This window comes from Anomaloglossus baeobatrachus, chromosome 10 (genome assembly GCF_048569485.1).
Source record: "Anomaloglossus baeobatrachus isolate aAnoBae1 chromosome 10, aAnoBae1.hap1, whole genome shotgun sequence".
Taxonomy (NCBI): domain Eukaryota; kingdom Metazoa; phylum Chordata; class Amphibia; order Anura; family Aromobatidae; genus Anomaloglossus; species Anomaloglossus baeobatrachus.
This window is the reverse complement of record NC_134362.1, coordinates 197,969,169-197,989,947: the sequence shown is the minus strand read 5'-3', so window position 1 is coordinate 197,989,947 and position 20,779 is coordinate 197,969,169. Positions and strand designations below refer to the sequence as shown.

At 52.3% G+C, this 20,779-nt stretch overlaps 1 protein-coding gene across 1 annotated transcript in view; it reads left to right on the top strand.

Moving 5' to 3' along the window:
- Nucleotides 1-20,779, top strand: part of TDRD12 (tudor domain containing 12) — a 109,563-nt gene that overhangs the window by 52,802 nt on the left and 35,982 nt on the right. Inside the window, exons 6-12 of the mRNA XM_075326119.1 lie at nucleotides 13,686-13,906; nucleotides 13,995-14,094; nucleotides 15,971-16,155; nucleotides 16,490-16,691; nucleotides 17,307-17,399; nucleotides 18,629-18,801; nucleotides 18,899-19,053. Coding sequence (XP_075182234.1) covers nucleotides 13,686-13,906; nucleotides 13,995-14,094; nucleotides 15,971-16,155; nucleotides 16,490-16,691; nucleotides 17,307-17,399; nucleotides 18,629-18,801; nucleotides 18,899-19,053 — 1,129 coding nt within the window. The remainder of the gene's footprint in view (nucleotides 1-13,685; nucleotides 13,907-13,994; nucleotides 14,095-15,970; nucleotides 16,156-16,489; nucleotides 16,692-17,306; nucleotides 17,400-18,628; nucleotides 18,802-18,898; nucleotides 19,054-20,779) is intronic.

Here is a 20,779-nt window from a genome sequence, read left to right as displayed (position 1 = left end):
AGAGACGCTGCTCAATAGGCAGCGCCGAGGGCTGGAGCTTTATTTACATGCTCCAGCCCTCTCACTAGGCACAGTGGGAAGCAGGCTTCCCGCTCTTCGTCTGTATACGCCCAGGGCCCGCCCCCCCTCTCCACAAGGACGCCGGCAGCCATTACACATGCGGTCTGGCTGGGGAAAGGCAGCAGGCTCTGGGAGACCCAGACTAAAGGGATTTCGGCGCCCACACACCCGCTCCTAAGCGGGCGGTAAGCAGCACTTTAGTGCTGGCCCCACTAGTGCCTCAGTGTTATATTAGTGTACTTTTTTCTTGGTACCATATATATATATATAGTTGCACTGTAAGGTCGCTTCTTGGCTGGACACCCTGTACTGCTCTGAGGAGGCAGCAACATGTCATCCGCAAAACGCAAGGGTGCCAAGAAACAGGCTGTGTACACTGTTTGTACTGCATGTGGGGCTAATCTACCAGCAGGCTCCAACGACTCTCATTGTGTGCAATGTTCAGTCCCAGTGGCACTTCGTCAGCCAGAGCCTATTGTGGTGGTAGCCCAGGCAGAGACGCCTGTGAACCCTGCCCCGGTGACGGGGACAGACTTTGCAGTTTTTGCTGATAAAATGTCTGTGACTATGACAAAAATCCTGGAGACCTTGCAGTCCAGGCCAGTTACTCAGACCATGGACACTGCTGTGTCTATGCTCTCCGGTCCCCCTCAGTTGGAACTAATCCGTGCTCCAAGGGGGTCTCAAGCATCACAGGCTGAAGTCTCTGACTCAGATGACAGTCCCAGGCAGCCTAAGCGAGCTCGCTGGGAAAGACCCTCCACGTCATCACACTGCTCAGGGTCTCAACGAGAAGAGTCTATCTGTGATGAGACTGAGGACGGTGATCAGGATTCTAATCCTGAGGCCCCTCTCAATCTGGATGCCCCTGATGGTGACGCCATGGTTAATGACCTTATATCGGCAATTAATAGACTGTTGGATATTTCTCCCCCAGCCCCTTCTGCAGAGGAGGCAGCTGCACAGCAGGAGAAGTTCCATTTCCTGTATCCCAAGCGTAAATTAAGTGCTTTTTTGGACCACTCTGACTTCAGAGAATCGATCCAGAAACACGACGCTCATCCAGACAAGCGTTTCTCTAAACGTTCTAAGGATACCCGTTATCCTTTTCCCTCTGAGGTGGCCAAACGCTGGACCCAGTGTCCAAAGGTGGATCCCCCAATTTCCAAGCTTGCGGCTAGATCCATAGTCGCAGTAGAGGATGGCGCTTCACTTAAAGATGCCAACGACAGACAGATGGACCTTTGGTTGAAATCTGTCTATGAAGCTATCGGCGCGTCGTTTGCTCCAGCATTCGCGGCCGTGTGGGCACTCCAAGCTATTTCAGCTGGTTTAGCACAGGTGGATGCTATCATACATCCAGCAGTGCCGCAAGTGGCGTCCCTAACTTCGCAAATGTCTGCGTTTGCGACCTATGCTATCAATGCTGTCCTAGAATCTACGAGCCGTACCGCTATGGCGTCCGCCAATTCTGTGGTTTTGCGCAGAGCCTTGTGGTTAAAGGGCTGGAAAGCAGATGCTGGTTCCAAAAAATGCTTAACCAGCTTGCCATTATCTAGAGACAGACTGTTTGGTGAGCCATTGGCTGAAATCATAAAACAGTCCAAGGGTAAGGACTCTTCCTTACCACAGCCCAGAGCAAGTAAACCTCAACAGAAAAAGTGGCAGTCGAGGTTTCGGTCCTTTCGAGGCTCGGGCAAGGCCCAATTCTCCTCGTCCAAAAGGACTCAGAAAGAACAAGGGAGCTCAGATTCCTGGCGGGCTCACTCACGCCCCAGGAAAGCAAATGGAGGAACCGCTTCCAAAGCGGCTACCTCATGACTTTCGGCCTCCTCCCTCCGCATCCTCGGTCGGTGGCAGGCTCTCCCGCTTTTGCGACATTTGGCTGTCACAGGTCAAAGACCGGTGGGTAACAGACATTTTGTCTCGCGGGTACAGAATCGAGTTCAGTTCTCGGCCTCCACTTCGGTTCTTCAGAACCTCCCCACACCCCAACCGAGCAGATGCCCTGCTGCAGGCGGTGGACTCTCTAAGAGCAGAAGGAGTCGTGATCCCTGTCCCCCCCTCAGGAACGGGGGCGAGGATTTTACTCCAATCTCTTTGTGGTTCCAAAAAAGGACGGCTCCTTCCGTCCTGTTCTGGACCTAAAACTGCTCAACAAGCATGTGAACGCCAGGCGGTTCCGGATGGAATCCCTCCGCTCAGTCATTGCCTCAATGTCTCAAGGAGATTTCCTAGCATCAATAGACATCAAAGATGCTTATCTCCACGTGCCGATTGCTACAGAGCACCAACGCTTTCTACGCTTCGTGATAGGAGACGACCATCTTCAGTTCGTAGCTCTGCCATTTGGTCTGGCGACAGCCCCTCGGGTGTTCACCAAGATCATGGCGGCAGTGGTAGCAGTCTTGCACTCTCACGGACACTCTGTGATCCCTTACTTGGACGATCTACTGGTCAAGGCACCCTCTCAAGAGGCATGCCAACTCAGCCTGAATGTTGCACTGGAGACTCTCCAGGCGTTCGGGTGGATCATCAACTTCCCAAAGTCAAATCTGTCACCGACCCAATCACTAACGTATCTTGGCATGGAGTTTCATACTCTCTCAGCGATAGTGAAGCTTCCGCTGGACAAGCAGAGGTCTCTACAAACTGGGGTGCAGGCTCTCCTTCAAAGTCAGTCGCACTCCTTAAGACGCCTCATGCACTTCCTCGGGAAGATGGTGGCGGCAATAGAGGCGGTTCCGTTTGCGCAGTTTCATCTGCGTCCACTTCAATGGGACATTCTCCGCCAATGGGACGGGAAGTCAACATCCCTGGACAGGAAAGTCTCCCTTTCCCAGACGGCCAAAGACTCTCTGCAGTGGTGGCTTCTTCCCACCTCATTATCACAGGGAAGATCCTTCCTACCACCGTCTTGGGCGGTGGTCACGACAGACGCGAGTCTGTCAGGGTGGGGAGCAGTCTTTCTCCACCACAGGGCTCAGGGTACGTGGACTCAGCAGGAGTCCACCCTTCAGATCAATGTTCTGGAAATCAGAGCAGTGTATCTTGCCCTACTAGCCTTCCAGCAGTGGCTGGAAGGAAGGCAGATCCGAATTCAGTTGGACAACTCCACAGCGGTGGCATACATCAACCACCAAGGGGGGACACGCAGTCGGCAAGCCTTCCAGGAAGTCCGGCGGATTCTGATGTGGGTGGAAGCCACAGCCTCCACCATATCCGCAGTTCACATCCCCGGCGTAGAAAACTGGGAAGCAGACTTCCTCAGTCGCCAGGGCATGGACGCAGGGGAATGGTCCCTTCACCCAGACGTGTTTCAGGAAATCTGTCGCCGCTGGGGGGTGCCGGACGTCGACCTAATGGCGTCACGGCACAACAACAAGGTCCCAACCTTCATGGCACGGTCTCGCGATCAAAGAGCGCTGGCGGCAGACGCCCTAGTGCAAGATTGGTCGCAGTTCCGGCTCCCTTATGTGTTTCCACCTCTGGCACTCTTGCCCAGAGTGCTACGCAAGATCAGATCCGATTGCAGCCGCGTCATACTTGTCGCCCCAGACTGGCCGAGGAGGGCGTGGTATCCGGATCTGTGGCAGCTCACGGTCGGCCAACCGTGGGCACTCCCAGACCGACCAGACTTACTGTCCCAAGGGCCGTTTTTCCATCGGAATTCTGCGGCCCTGAACCTGACTGTGTGGCCATTGAGTCCTGGATCCTAGCGTCTTCAGGATTGTCCCAAGGGGTCGTTGCCACCATGAGACAGGCTAGGAAGCCCACGTCCGCTAAGATCTACCACAGAACGTGGAGGATATTCTTATCCTGGTCCTCTGCTCAGGGAGTGTCTCCCTGGCCATTTGCATTGCCTACCTTTCTTTCTTTCCTGCAATCTGGGTTAGAAAAAGGTTTGTCGCTCGGCTCCCTTAAAGGTCAGGTCTCGGCGCTATCCGTCTTTTTTCAGAGGCGTTTGGCACGCCTTCCTAAGGTGCGCACGTTCCTACAGGGGGTTTGCCATATCGTACCCCCGTACAAGCGGCCGTTAGATCCATGGGATCTGAACAGGGTACTAGTTGCCCTCCAGAAGCCGCCCTTCGAGCCTCTGAGGGAGGTTTCACTTTCTAGACTATCACAGAAAGTGGCTTTTCTGGTAGCGATCACATCTCTTCGGAGAGTGTCTGAGCTAGCAGCACTATCATCCAAGGCTCCCTTCCTGGTCTTCCACCAGGACAAGGTTGTGCTGCGCCCCATTCAGGAGTTTCTCCCGAAGGTGGTATCCTCTTTTCATCTTAATCAGGATATCTCTTTGCCTTCGTTTTGTCCTCATGCAGTTCATCGGTATGAGAAGGATTTACATTTGTTGGATCTGGTGAGAGCACTCAGAATCTACATTTCCCGCACGGCGCCCTTGCGCCGTTCGGATGCACTCTTTGTCCTTGTCGCTGGTAAGCGCAAAGGGTCGCAGGCTTCTAAGGCCACCCTGGCTCGATGGATCAAAGAACCAATTCTTGAAGCCTACCGTTCTGCTGGGCTTCCGGTTCCATCAGGGCTGAAGGCCCATTCTACCAGAGCCGTGGGTGCATCCTGGGCATTACGACACCAGGCTACGGCTCAACAGGTGTGCCAGGCAGCTACCTGGTCGAGTCTGCACACTTTCACCAAACATTATCAGGTGCATACCTATGCTTCGGCGGACGCCAGCCTAGGTAGAAGAGTCCTGCAGGCGGCAGTTGCTTCCCCGTAGGGGAGGGCTGTCTTTGCAGCTCTAACATGAGGTATTTCTTTACCCACCCAGGGACAGCTTTTGGACGTCCCAATCGTCTGGGTCTCCCAATAGAGCGCCGAAGAAGAAGGGAATTTTGTTACTTACCGTAAATTCCTTTTCTTCTAGCTCTTATTGGGAGACCCAGCACCCGCCCTGTTGTCCTTCGGGATTTTTGGTTTGTTTGCGGGTACACATGTTGTTCATGTTGAACGGTTTTCAGTTCTCCGATGTTACTCGGAGAGAATTTGTTTAAACCAGTTATTGGCTTTCCTCCTTCTTGCTTTTGCACTAAAACTGGTGAGCCAGTGATCCCACTGGGGGTGTATAGCCAGAAGGGGAGGGGCCTTACACTTTTTAGTGTAATTGCTTTGTGTGGCCTCCGGAGGCAGTGCTATACACCCAATCGTCTGGGTCTCCCAATAAGAGCTAGAAGAAAAGGAATTTACGGTAAGTAACAAAATTCCCTTCTTCGAGCCGCTGCGGGATGTCTCTTTATCACGTCTTTCGCAGAGGGTGGCATTTCTAGTGGCAGTTACATCGCTCCGTAGAGTGTCGAGCTGGCAGCGCTGTCATGCAAAGCCCCCTTCCTGGTTTTTCACCAGGATAAGGTGGTTCTGCGTCCTGTTCCGGAATTTCTCCCTAAGGTGGTATCTCCTTTTCATCTCAATCAGGATATCTCCTTACCTTCATTTTGCCCTAATCCAGTTCACCAATGTGAAAAGGATTTGCACTCATTAGATCTGGTGAGAGCACTCCGGTTCTACGTGTCTCGCACGGCGCCCCTGCGTCGTTCAGATGCGCTCTTTGTCCTTGTCGCTGGCCAGCGTAAGGGTTCGCAGGCTTCCAAGTCAACCTTGGCTCGGTGGATCAAGGAACCGATTCTTGAAGCCTACCGTTCTTCTGGGCTTCCGCTTCCTTTGGGGCTGAAAGCCCATTCTACCAGAGCCGTGGGTGCGTCCTGGGCATTGCGGCACCGGGCTACGGCTCAGCAGGTGTGTCAGGCAGCTACCTGGTCTAGTCTGCACACTTTCACGAAACACTATCAGGTGCATGCCTATGCTTCGGCAGACGCCAGTCTAGGTAGGCGAGTCCTTCAGGCGGCGGTTGCCCACCTGTAAGAGGGGGTCGTCTTCGGCTCTTTTTTATCGAGGTATTCTTTTACCCACCCAGGGACTGCTTTTGGACGTCCCAATTGTCTGGGTCTCCCAATGGAGCGACAAAGAAGAAGGGAATTTTGTTTACTTACCGTAAATTCCTTTTCTTCGGCGCTCTATTGGGAGACCCAGACGATTGGGTGTATAGCACTGCCTCCGGAGGCCACACAAAGCAATTACACTAAAAAGTGTAAGGCCCCTCCCCTTCTGGCTATACACCCCCAGTGGGATCACTGGCTCACCAGTTTTCTGCTTTGTGCGAAGGAGGTCAGACATCCACGCATAGCTCCACTGTTTGTAGTCAGCAGTAGCTGCTGGCTATATCGGATGGAAGAAAAGAGGGCCCATATGGGGCCCCCAGCATGCTCCCTTCTCACCCGCGGTGGTGCTTGTAAGGTTGAGGTACCTATTGCTGGTACAGAGGCTGGAGCCCACATGCTGTTTTCCTTCCACATCCCCTGGAGGGCTCTGTGGAAGTGGGATCTTGCCGGCCCCCAAGCCCTGGGGCCGGGCTCCATCCACAGACCCAGAGAACCTGCTGGATTTGGAGCGGGAGTGCCGTTCAGGGACAAGGCCCTGCAACTTTCAGGTACTCTGTGTCCCCGGCAGGCACGGACACTCTCAAAGCTTGCTGAGCGTTAGAGTGCGCCGGGGACAGTAGCGCTGTGCGCTGGGGTTAGGTCACTGCAGCTTTGCTGAGTGACGTTACATGTTGGGAACTACTGCGCCGACCGCTACTGGAGCGGCGGCGCAGCTGCGACTTGTGGTGCGCCGGGGACTTTGCGCCGACCGCGCTTTTACGGCGGCGGCGCTTCTAACTTTAGCCCCCGGCTTCTGCGGCCTAGCGCCGCTTCGTTCCCGCCCCCACCCTGTCAATCAGGGTAGGGGAGAGACGCTGCTCAATTGGCAGCGCCGAGGGCTGGAGCCTTATTTACATGCTCCAGCCCTCTCACTAGGCACAGTGGGAAGCAGGCTTCCCGCTCTTCGTCTGTATACGCCCAGGGCCCGCCCCCCCTCTCCACAAGGACGCCGGCAGCCATTACACATGCGGTCTGGCTGGGGAAAGGCAGCAGGCTCTGGGAGACCCAGACTAAAGGGATTTCGGCGACCACACACCCGCTCCTAAGTGGGCGGTAAGCTGCACTTTAGTGCTGGCCCCACTAGTGCCTCAGTGTTATATTAGTGTACTTTTTTCTTGGTACCATATATATATATAGTTGCACTGTAAGGTCGCTTCTTGGCTGGACACCCTGTACTGCTCTGAGGAGGCAGCAACATGTCATCCGCAAAACGCAAGGGTGCCAAGGCACAGGCTGTGTACACTGTTTGTACTGCATGTGGGGCTAATCTACCAGCAGGCTCCAACGACTCTCATTGTGTGCAATGTTCAGTCCCAGTGGCACTTCGTCAGCCAGAGCCTATGGTGGTAGTGGCCCAGGCAGAGACGCCTGTGAACCCAGCCCCGGTGACGGGGACAGACTTTGCAGTTTTTGCTGATAAAATGTCTGTGACTATGACAAAAATCCTGGAGACCTTGCAGTCCAGGCCAGTTGCTCAGACCATGGACACTGCTGTGGCTATGCTCTCCGGTCCCCCTCAGTTGGAACTAATCCGTACTTCAAGGGGGTCTCAAGCATCACAGGCTGAAGTCTCTGACTCAGATGACAGTCCCAGGCAGCCTAAGCGAGCTCGCTGGGAAAGACCCTCCACGTCATCACACTGCTCAGGGTCTCAGCGAGAAGAGTCTCTCTGTGATGAGACTGAGGACGGTGATCAGGATTCTAATCCTGAGGCCCCTCTCAATCTGGATGCCCCTGATGGTGACGCCATGGTTAATGACCTTATATCGGCAATTAATAGACTGTTGGATATTTCTCCCCCAGCCCCTTCTGCAGAGGAGGCAGCTGCACAGCAGGAGAAGTTCCATTTCCTATATCCCAAGCGTAAATTAAGTGCTTTTTTGGACCACTCTGACTTCAGAGAATCGATCCAGAAACACGACGCTCATCCAGACAAGCGTTTCTCTAAACGTTCTAAGGATACCCGTTATCCTTTTCCCTCTGAGGTGGCCAAACGCTGGTCCCAGTGTCCAAAGGTGGATCCCCCAATTTCCAAGCTTGCGGCTAGATCCATAGTCGCAGTAGAGGATGGCGCTTCACTTAAAGATGCCAACGACAGACAGATGGACCTTTGGTTGAAATCTGTCTATGAAGCTATCGGCGCGTCGTTTGCTCCAGCATTCGCGGCTGTGTGGGCACTCCAAGCTATTTCAGCTGGTTTAGCACAGGTGGATGCTTTCATACATCCAGCAGTGCCGCAAGTGGCGTCCCTAACTTCGCAAATGTCTGCGTTTGCGACCTATGCTATCAATGCTGTCCTAGAATCTACGAGCCGTACCGCTATGGCGTCCGCCAATTCTGTGGTTTTGCGCAGAGCCTTGTGGTTAAAGGACTGGAAAGCAGATGCTGGTTCCAAAAAATGCTTAACCAGCTTGCCATTATCTAGAGACAGACTGTTTGGTGAGCCATTGGCTGAAATCATAAAACAGTCCAAGGGTAAGGACTCTTCCTTACCACAGCCCAGAGCAAGTAAACCTCAACAGAAAAAGTGGCAGTCGAGGTTTCGGTCCTTTCGAGGCTCGGGCAAGGCCCAGTTCTCCTCGTTCAAAAGGACTCAGAAAGAACAAGGGAGCTCAGATTCCTGGCGGGCTCACTCACGCCCCAGGAAAGCAAATGGAGGAACCGCTTCCAAAGCGGCTACCTCATGACTTTCGGCCTCCTCCCTCCGCATCCTCGGTCGGTGGCAGGCTCTCCCGCTTTTGCGACATTTGGCTGTCACAGGTCAAAGACCGGTGGGTAACAGACATTCTGTCTCGCGGGTACAGAATCGAGTTCAGTTCTCGGCCTCCACTTCGGTTCTTCAGAACCTCCCCACACCCCAACCGAGCAGATGCCCTGCTGCAGGCGGTGGACTCTCTAAGAGCAGAAGGAGTCGTGATCCCTGTCCCCCCTCAGGAACGGGGGCGAGGATTTTACTCCAATCTCTTTGTGGTTCCAAAAAAGGACGGCTCCTTCCGTCCTGTTCTGGACCTAAAACTGCTCAACAAGCATGTGAACGCCAGGCGGTTCCGGATGGAATCCCTCCGCTCAGTCATTGCCTCAATGTCTCAAGGAGATTTCCTAGCATCAATAGACATCAAAGATGCTTATCTCCACGTGCCGATTGCTACAGAGCACCAATGCTTTCTACGCTTCGTGATAGGAGACGACCATCTTCAGTTCGTAGCTCTGCCATTTGGTCTGGCGACAGCCCCTCGGGTGTTCACCAAGATCATGGCGGCAGTGGTAGCAGTCTTGCACTCTCACGGACACTCTGTGATCCCTTACTTGGACGATCTACTGGTCAAGGCACCCTCTCAAGAGGCATGCCAACTCAGCCTGAATGTTGCACTGGAGACTCTCCAGGCGTTCGGGTGGATCATCAACTTCCCAATGTCAAATCTGTCACCGACCCAATCACTAACGTATCTTGGCATGGAGTTTCATACTCTCTCAGCGATAGTGAAGCTTCCGCTGGACAAGCAGCGGTCTCTACAGACTGGGGTGCAGGCTCTCCTTCAAAGTCAGTCGCACTCCTTAAGACGCCTCATGCACTTCCTCGGGAAGATGGTGGCGGCAATAGAGGCGGTTCCGTTTGCGCAGTTTCATCTGCGTCCACTTCAATGGGACATTCTCCGCCAATGGGACGGGAAGTCAACATCCCTGGACAGGAAAGTCTCCCTTTCCCAGACGGCCAAAGACTCTCTGCAGTGGTGGCTTCTTCCCACCTCATTATCACAGGGAAGATCCTTCCTACCACCGTCTTGGGCGGTGGTCACGACAGACGCGAGTCTGTCAGGGTGGGGAGCAGTCTTTCTCCACCACAGGTCTCAGGGTACGTGGTCTCAGCAGGAGTCCACCCTTCAGATCAATGTTCTGGAAATCAGAGCAGTGTATCTTGCCCTACTAGCCTTCCAGCAGTGGCTGGAAGGAAGGCAGATCCGAATTCAGTCGGACAACTCCACAGCGGTGGCATACATCAACCACCAAGGGGGGACACGCAGTCGGCAAGCCTTCCAGGAAGTCCGGCGGATTCTGATGTGGGTGGAAGCCACAGCCTCCACCATATCCGCAGTTCACATCCCCGGCGTAGAAAACTGGGAAGCAGACTTCCTCAGTCGCCAGGGCATGGACGCAGGGGAATGGTCCCTTCACCCAGACGTGTTTCAGGAAATCTGTCGCCGCTGGGGGGTGCCGGACGTCGACCTAATGGCGTCACGGCACAACAACAAGGTCCCAACCTTCATGGCACGGTCTCGCGATCAAAGAGCGCTGGCGGCAGACGCCCTAGTGCAAGATTGGTCGCAGTTCCGGCTCCCTTATGTGTTTCCACCTCTGGCACTCTTGCCCAGAGTGCTACGCAAGATCAGATCCGATTGCAGCCGCGTCATACTTGTCGCCCCAGACTGGCCGAGGAGGGCGTGGTATCCGGATCTGTGGCAGCTCACGGTCGGCCAACCGTGGGCACTCCCAGACCGACCAGACTTACTGTCCCAAGGGCCGTTTTTCCATCGGAATTCTGCGGCCCTGAACCTGACTGTGTGGCCATTGAGTCCTGGATCCTAGCGTCTTCAGGATTGTCCCAAGGGGTCGTTGCCACCATGAGACAGGCTAGGAAGCCCACGTCCGCTAAGATCTACCACAGAACGCGGAGGATATTCTTATCCTGGTCCTCTGCTCAGGGAGTGTCTCCCTGGCCATTTGCATTGCCTACCTTTCTTTCTTTCCTGCAATCTGGGTTAGAAAAAGGTTTGTCGCTCGGCTCCCTTAAAGGTCAGGTCTCGGCGCTATCCGTCTTTTTTCAGAGGCGTTTGGCACGCCTTCCTAAGGTGCGCACGTTCCTACAGGGGGTTTGCCATATCGTACCCCCGTACAAGCGGCCGTTAGATCCATGGGATCTGAACAGGGTACCGGTTGCCCTCCAGAAGCCGCCCTTCGAGCCTCTGAGGGAGGTTTCACTTTCTAGACTATCACAGAAAGTGGCTTTTCTGGTAGCGATCACATCTCTTCGGAGAGTGTCTGAGCTGGCAGCACTATCATCCAAGGCTCCCTTCCTGGTCTTCCACCAGGACAAGGTTGTGCTGCGCCCTATTCAGGAGTTTCTCCCGAAGGTGGTATCCTCTTTTCATCTTAATCAGGATATCTCTTTGCCTTCGTTTTGTCCTCATGCAGTTCATCGGTATGAGAAGGATTTACATTTGTTAGATCTGGTGAGAGCACTCAGAATCTACATTTCCCGCACGGCGCCCTTGCGCCGTTCGGATGCACTCTTTGTCCTTGTCGCTGGTAAGCGCAAAGGGTCGCAGGCTTCTAAGGCCACCCTGGCTCGATGGATCAAAGAACCAATTCTTGAAGCCTACCGTTCTGCTGGGCTTCCGGTTCCATCAGGGCTGAAGGCCCATTCTACCAGAGCCGTGGGTGCATCCTGGGCATTACGACACCAGGCTACGGCTCAACAGGTGTGCCAGGCAGCTACCTGGTCGAGTCTGCACACTTTCACCAAACATCAGGTGCATACCTATGCTTCGGCGGACGCCAGCCTAGGTAGAAGAGTCCTGCAGGCGGCAGTTGCCTCCCCGTAGGGGAGGGCTGTCTTGCAGCTCTAACATGAGGTATTTCTTTACCCACCCAGGGACAGCTTTTGGACGTCCCAATCGTCTGGGTCTCCCAATAGAGCGCCGAAGAAGAAGGGAATTTTGTTACTTACCGTAAATTCCTTTTCTTCTAGCTCTTATTGGGAGACCCAGCACCCGCCCTGTTGTCCTTCGGGATTTTTGGTTTGTTTGCGGGTACACATGTTGTTCATGTTGAACGGTTTTCAGCTCTCCGATGTTACTCGGAGAGAATTTGTTTAAACCAGTTATTGGCTTTCCTCCTTCTTGCTTTTGCACTAAAACTGGTGAGCCAGTGATCCCACTGGGGGTGTATAGCCAGAAGGGGAGGGGCCTTACACTTTTTAGTGTAATTGCTTTGTGTGGCCTCCGGAGGCAGTGCTATACACCCAATCGTCTGGGTCTCCCAATAAGAGCTAGAAGAAAAGGAATTTACGGTAAGTAACAAAATTCCCTTCTTCTTCTAGCTCCTATTGGGAGACCCAGCACCCGCCCCTGTTCCCTTCGGGCTGTTTGTTCTTTTGTGTACACATGTTGTTCATGTTGAATTGTTCTTTTGGTTCATGGTTTTCAGTTCTCCGAACATCCTTCGGATTGAATTTACCTTAGACCAATTTATAAGTTTCCTCCTTCCTGCTTTTGCACCAAAACTGAGGAGCCCGTGATGCACGGGAGGGTGTATAGGCAGAGGGGAGGGGTTACACTTTTTAAAGTGTAATACTTTGTGTGGCCTCCGGAGGCAGAAGCTATACACTCAATTGTCTGGGTCTCCCAATAGGAGCTAGAAGAAAAGGAATTTACGGTAAGTAAACAAAATTCCCTTCTTCTTTATCACTTCATTGGGGGACAAAGGATACCATGGGACATTCTACAGTGAGTACCCAAAATCCTCTCTTCTTTATCGCTTCATTGGGGGACACATAATACCATGGGACGTCCTACAGTGAATACCCAAAATCCTCTCTTGTTATCACTTCATTGGGGGACACATGATACCATGGGATGTCCTATGGGGAGTATCCAAAATCCTCTTTTCTTTATCGCTTCATTGGGGTACACAGGATACCAAAGGACGTCCTACAGTGAGTACTCCAAATCCTCTTTATCGCTTTGTTGGGGGACACAGAATGCCATGTGACCTCCTATGGTGAGTACTTAAAATCCTCTATCGCTTCATTGGAGGACACATGATACCATGGGACATCCTAAAGCAATCCCTAGGGCAGGTGCCAAAGGCGCATCTTAAGTATGATCTCGGGCCACTGCCGTCTACTGAGACTATAATCTGAAGACGCATAGACGTGAATCTTGTAGAATCTTGAAAATGTATGAATGGAGGACCAAGTGGCCGACTTCGGGGTCTGGTGACCAACTGCCCACGAAGCTCCCACCGCCCAGTTGGAGTCAGCCGTCCCTCTAAGAGAGCGAGTTCTGTCCTTCAGCCGGTAAGATTCCAGGATGGCGGATGGGATCCACCGAGCAATGGTGGATTTGGAAGCAGGAAGGCCTTAACGCTGACCAGAAGTAACAACTGACAAATAAGGAATCGGAGCGTCTGAAGGATGCCGTTCTGGCGACGTAGAGACGAAGCGCTCTTAGGAGATCCAGGTGGTGAAGCAACCTCTCGCGAGGGTGAGACGGGCAAAAAGAAAGGAGGACGATGTCTTTGTTGAGGTGGAAGGAGGAAACAACCTTGGGGAGAAAGGACGGAACTGGACGGATCACTACCTACAAAAGGTAAAACATTAATATTACAAACCTGAGGAGCTGAGAGCAGCTCCGGGTGTCTACCTCCTACAGACACTAATCTGAAACTGAAGGCCAGTTTTCCCGAGGAGCTAACCTTTTTTGCATAGTGTCAGCCTTCTAGTGGGATCAGCATACACCCATGGTGTCCCATGTCCCCCAATGAAGCGATAAAGAAAATAAGCCGTTACATGTAGAGCTTGAGACCCTGCCGTCCGTGCACCCCAGGTGACCTGACACCACTTTCCAAATCCAGATTTCAACGGATGAAGACAACTATTCGAGGGCCAAATCTATTTTACTGATGACGGAGAAACACGTGAGCTACGCCATCGATTTACTGAAAATCTTCCAACAAGCCCAAGCCAAAATCCCTCCCGAACTTGTGGCCCTCGCTCGGGGATTGTCGTACGCCCACGAGCACAAGAAGCAAGAGCAGGAGCTCTGTCCACACCTGAAAACCTTCGGCTACTGCAAGTAAGATTGGCGATCGCCTACATATGCCTGATCCCATTCTTGCTTCCATGTAACATCTTTTTAATTTTTTTTTTTTGTTTTTACCCAGCCAAGACGAGTATGCCTGTCCACGTAGGCATCGTATTAACCCTTTACTGGACCTTCGTGGTGAAGTTGCCGCCATCCCAGAGAGTTATCAGTATATAACGGTAGGTCTCAGCCGATCACTGTTATATCACAATGTTCAGACACGTAAGTAAATTATGGGGGTGGATGTAAAGAATCCGTCATCAGAATTTTACACTGTTTTTTTGGGGGGGGGGTGTTCTGTCGATTCTTTGGGGGACACTGGACCATGGGTGTATGCTGCTGACACTAGGAGGCTGATACTATGCAAGAAAAATGTTCTTCTCCTCAGTAGTATATACCCACTGACCGGAGCTGAGCCGATCAGTTTTAGCTTAGTGTCCTTAGGAGGCAGACACAGGCCTGAACTTAGCCAAGATGGTCCGCAATCCAAGGAAGCCGCTTCTAGAAGTTCTCCATGGCTAGTTAGTGGCTTTACTGTACTCATAGATATCCCTTGGACCTTGCTATTTGTCCTTTGCCCCTGCACTGCCCGGCTACCTCGCCTCTGGCTCAGGAGCTCTTTCGACTGGTCACCAATGTACGTCCTTTCTCTGTTCGGATCTGAGTCTGATACAATCATGAAAAGAAGATTGCGGGTACTCACCATAAAATCTCTTTCTCGGAGCCTTCATTGGAAGGACACTGCACCCGTCTTTCTTAAGTGTCTCTGTAGGGCCAGTCTCCAACTGATCGGCGTTCCTCCAGTCGGTAGGTGAATCCTTAAATTTTTGCCTGGAGTCAGCCTCCTACTGGCAGCAGCATACTCCCGTGGTTTCCTGTCCCCGCCACTGAAGGCTCTTGTGAGTACCCAAAGTCTTCTTTTTGGGACATAACTTTTTACTCTTACACTACTTACCGTATTTTTCAGTTTGTAAGACGCACCCCAAATTTCGAGATAAAAAGGTAAAAAAAAGGGGGGGTTCATCTTATACTGTGGTGGTGTTTTACCGAGGGGGTGGGGGGGGCACAGCAGTGGTGGAGTGGGATCACAGGAGGCAGGGGAGGTGCTGGATTAGGGCGATGTTGCAGGCGCTTTGGTGGGGGCTGTGCCGGCCATAGGTGGGGGGCTGTGCTGGCCATAGGTGGGGGGCTGTGCCGGCCATAGGTGGGGGGCTGTGCCGGCCATAGGTGGGGGGCTGTGCCGGCCATAGGTGGGGGGCTGTGCCGGCCATAGGTGGGGGGGGCTGTGCCGGCCATAGGTGGGGGGGGCTGTGCCGGCCATAGGTGGGGGGGGCTGTGCCGGCCATAGGTGGGGGGGCTGTGCCGGCCATAGGTGGGGGCTGTGCTGGCCATAGGTGAGGGCTGTGCTGGCCATAGGTGGGGGCTGTGCTGGCCATAGGTGGGGGCTGTGCTGGCCATAGGTGGGGGCTGTGCTGGCAGCGATGGGGGCTGTGCTGGCAGCGGTGGGGCCTGTGCTGGCAGCGGTGGGGCCTGTGCTGGCAGCGGTGGGGCCTGTGCTGGCAGCGATGAAGGTTGTGCTGGCTCTGTAGAGCAGAGCTGTGCTGCGGGCGTCCCAAACGTTCTGTCGGCGGTGCAGGCTTCAAAGAAATAGCACCCAGAGTTGGCGCGTGCCCAGATTGAGCTCTCGGCTCAATGACAAGCTGACATCTCATTTGCGCACACCCCGCCTCCGGGTACCATTTTCCCTTAAGCCCGCTGCTGGGAGATCAATGGGCCGGAGGCGGCGCATATGCAGATGAGATCTTGAGCAGAGAGCTCCATCTGCGCATGCGCCGACTCCAGCGCCATTATTTGAAGCCCGGACCACAAACAGCATCTGGGACACCCACCACACCGCCCTGCTCCACCGCAGCCAGCACAGCGCTCATTCTCCACCTCACGGTAAGCTACATTCTGATTTTAAGATGCACCCCTCATTTTCCTCCCAAATTTTTGGGAGGAAAAGTGCATCTTATTATCCGAAAAGTATGGTAATTCTTTATCCCGTTTGCACAGGTCGTGCCTCTCTGTATTGCGGATGCAACTCGATTCCTCGGCCGCGTAGTAACCAAGAATGATCCGTATGCTAAACTCGCGGCAGAACTAAACGAATATTACCAGTCACCGGTGAATAAAGCGCCGGCGCAGAAGGTGGAGCGTAAGCACTTGTACGCGATCAGTGACGGCTCGGAGTATCACAGGTATGTTACAGATTCACATGCCGGTCCTATACAGCCTGCAGAGACGCAGATAAACGCAACATTACATTTTTGCAAAATGCAAAGATCAGGAAAGAAACAAAACGTGTGATGCACGTGACAAAGTATTGTGCAGCCCCAATAGTAACAAGATGGCGGATAAGTCACGTAGGGATCCGACGATTAGCCACCCATTAAAATAAGTAGTCGGTACACCAGCAAGGCAGGACCTACACATATGCTGCCTCTCTACATTGATTAGGGCGCGGTTTAATTCATATGTTCCAATAGGTCATATGAAAGTGTTATTAATTAATCACTTTTGATTTTAAAACAGGGTTCAGGTCATATCTACAAAAATCGTGGACAGCGTCTCCTATGCGCTCGTGCAGTACATCGATGATGGGAAAACCGACAAGATCCCTGTTCACACCTTGTTCCTGCTGCCGCCAGCGTTTCAGTCCGTCCCGGCACAATTCAGAGAATTTATCGTTTGTAGGGTGAAGCCGATCGACAATGAGGACAAGTGGGACCCGAAAGTGAGTTGTGAAACTTTTCACTCTGTGCGTGATACTGTTCTATATTAATGGGCCCAAACATATTGCAAATCAGAGTTTATAGTGTGTAAAGCGCAGTTTTGCACTTCTTTACCTTTTGCACTTTTTTACCTTTTGCACTTCTTTACCTTTTGCACTTCTTTACCTTTTGCACTTCTTTACCTTTTGCACTTCTTTACCTTTTGCACTTCTTTACCTTTTGCACTTCTTTACCTTTTGCACTTCTTTACCTTTTGCACTTCTCTACCTTTTGCACTTCTCTACCTTTTGCACTTCTCTACCTTTTGCACTTCTTTACCTTTTGCACTTCTTTACCTTTTGCACTTCTTTACCTTTTGCACTTCTTTACCTTTTGCACTTCTTTACCTTTTGCACTTCTTTACCTTTTGCACTTCTTTACCTTTTGCACTTCTTTACACCCTTTGCACTTCTTTACACCCTTTGCACTTCTTTACACCCTTTGCACTTCTTTATACCTTTTGCACTTTTTTATACCTTTTGCACTTCTTTATACCTTTTGCACTTCTTTATACCTTTTGCACTTCTTTACCTTTTGCAACAAGTTGTGTAAACCATTACGTCTTTGCTTTGTCTTAGGTGATGAGAATGCTTACCAGGAGCATCCGAGGAAAGCAGCACAGAGCCAAAGTGGTTCTCCATCTTGGAAAAACATATTGGCTGGATCCTATGGTGAGCGGCATTAATCTGGGTATTTCATTCTTTTGCAACACGACCAAAGCGATTGTGATAGCTCCAGACTAGTGTAAGAACAGGAGAGTCATGCTGCCCGAACCAGAACCACAGGCGCCCTGTATCTGACACCTTCTGCCATATTGCAGCCGTCTGTTATATTCTTTCTTTGCAGCTTTTTCGCTTCCCCCATGACAGCACCAGAGAGAAGGGGGTAAACCCCACTAAAATAAAACGGCGGCACCTCTCCTCCGCATTCTGTTTCAATTCCCTGTCCTAGAAGGGGACACCTCATAGCTAATTGCTTAAGGATGTCCCAGGACTGAGGCTTACTTGCTGTGGCGTCGGAGCTCGGCCCTGGAAGCACCTTCCCAGGGCCTCTGTGCCTCTGCGGTGGTGGACGCAGGCATGGAGAATCGGACGGGGTCCTCTGCCTGATGTCGCCCCGGGTCTGCGTGTGCGCTCGCATCCCACCGTCCACATTGGAGCTGTGTGAAGCGCACCGGGGTGGAATGGGCCTTCTTGCGCATGCTTGACCAGCTACAAAATGACGCAGCCCACCACGGGGATCACACGGTGTAAGTGGTCGGGCCTTCTGCGCATGCTTGGCCAGCTACAAGATGATGCGGTCCATCACAGTTATCATGCTGCGGAAGTAAGCCTTCTGCGCATGAACGGCCAGCTACAAGATGACGCAGCCCACCACGGGGATCACGCGGTGTAAGTGGTCGGGCCTTCTGCGCATGCGCGGCCAGCTACAAGTTGATGCGGTCCATCACAGGATTCATGCTGCAGAAGTGGGCCTTCTGCGCATGCTTGGCCAGCTACAAAATAACGCAGCCCACCACAGGGATCACGCGGTGTAAGTGGCCCGGCCTTTTGCGCATGCGCGGCTAGCTACAAGATGATGCGGTCCATCACAGGGATGATGCTGCGGAAGTGGGCCTTCTGCGCTTGAACGGACAGCCACAAGATGGTGCAACCCACCGCGGGAATCACACAGCGGAAGTAGGCCTTCTGCGCATGCTAGGCCAGCTACAAAATGGCGAGGCCCACCGCGGGGATCACGCACTGGCAGCCACAAGATTGTGCGGGCCACCACGGGGATCACGCGGCGGAAATGGGCCTTCTGCGTATGAACGGCCAGCCACAAAATGTCGCGGTCCACTGCGGTCTTCATCATTTCTCTTTAACTCTATAAAGAATCCCCCCTTCACTTTTCTTTGCAGGTGCAGGTGACCCCACTGTCCGATCTGTCCTCGTGTGTATACGACCTCAATGTGCGTCAGGAAATCCTGTCTACAGGACTGGGCACCGATAACCCCCAGCACATTGTGCAGCTGAAGGCTTTGCTGGAGGCTTTGCTGGAGCAAAGTGGATCCTCCCCGGTGTCCGAAAATAGGTTTGTATCTGAAGTAAAACACTCAAATGCTATGCGCCCTCCGCCTAAAATCACGTCCATAGCACCTCACATTCTAACTGCTTTCATTATTTAACAGGGAAGAAAAAGAGAATGACGGACCCCCGGAGAGGTGCACAGAGGACGTCAGCACATCGGTCGCACCATGCCTGGAGATAGCGGATGCAGGTGTGCTCCTATCATCTGTCAGCACCTGTGCACCATGTGAGGTGGACATAGAGCTATGCTGCAGTGGTAAGGGTAGGACATATATACAGTTTTATGTATAATATATATATATATATATATATATATATATATATATATATATATATACATACTGTGTATAATATGCGTGCGTGTGTATGTGTGTGTATACATATAATATTGTTGTTATTGTCAAGGGAGGAATTTGGGTGAAGGCTGCTAATGGAGTCTTCTTTTGGGATATCCAGAGACTGTGCTGTATTAGCTGTATACCAGTGCCGATATATCAATGTATCAGACAATGAATACATAAGCCATGTTCTCCTTGAGCCAGCATCACCAACTGAACTCGTGTATTGGAAGACACCCAATTATACAGAAAAGCTACTTTGGCTTTGAAGCTAAACGGGGAGTTCACCACTCCTTAATTTCTCACAGCATCTTGTAAAACACATCTTTGTTCCTTGCACATTTTTTCTGTGTGAACATTGCTGATAAGACTTTCTTAATCGTTCCTTATTGGAGACCCAGACCATGGGTGTATAGCTTCTACCTCCGGAGCACACACAAAGTACTACACTAAAAAGTGTAGCTCCTCCCTCCTAGCATATACACCCCCTGGATAACCAAATCTAGCCAGTTCAATGCTTTGTGTTCAGGAGGATCACACATGCATTCTCATCTGATTTTTGATTTTAAAGAGTTGGAAGAAAAGCGGGTCCAAGCTGGACTCCCGGCATGTCCCTTCTCACCCCACTGTGTCGGCGGTGCTGTTAAGGTTGATTTCAAGGCTGGAGCCTTTACATGCCGCGCTCCTTCACCATCCCTCGGGCTCTGGCTTGAAGTGGGAGCCAGCACGGTTCTCACTGCTTTGCAGGAGACCGGTCTCCATCCGCAGCCCACTCAGGACCCTGCCGGACGGAGCACTCATCCCTCAGGGACCTGGCCCTGCGTCTCTCAAGCTAAGTATTTGAGACGTTATTGCAGGGGGTCCCTTGCATTTTTTATTGTTGGGGAGAGTGTGTGTAAAAACATCATATTTCATGATATTGAAAGGGAAAGGTTTGGTCTCAATCACACATTTATATTTGATAAATATATGTGTCTACAGGATACTTTAATAATTAATATTTCAAGCATAAGGGAAGAATTGGGAATAAAAAATATATTTGAAGTATATCATAATGCATTTATATACTAAGAGAAGAGTATTATTTGCAAGGTTACATGACTTACCGTATTTTTCGGACCATAAGACGCACTTTTTTTCCCCCAAATGTTGGGGGAAAGTTGGGGGTGCGTCTTATGGTCTGACTATAGGGCTGCGGCTGGGAATGAGGGTGCTGTGGGTCATCGGGGGCACGAGCAGGCAGCAGCAGCGCCTGCTCGTGACCACGTGGGCCCGCTCATTACATATGCACGCCCATCCTCCCGCCCATCTCTCAGCGCTGAAGCCGGCACTGACAGGTGGGCGGGAGGACGAACGGGGACGCGCGCATAGTAAAGAGCCGGCATGATCACCCCTGGCAATTACAGCCTGGAGTGATCATGTGCGGCTGTATTCACTGCCCCCCGCGCGTCATTACCAGCGCGGAGTGCAGTGAATCAGTACACTCACCCGTCCCCGTGTGTGGAGCCCCCCCCTGCTGCACGCGATGACTTCCTGTCTGTGCCGGTCAGCTGATCTGTGCCGGTCAGCTGATCTGTGCTGAGCTGGTCAGCTGATCGGCACAGACAGGAAGACATCGCGATGCTGCAGGGGAACGGCTCCACA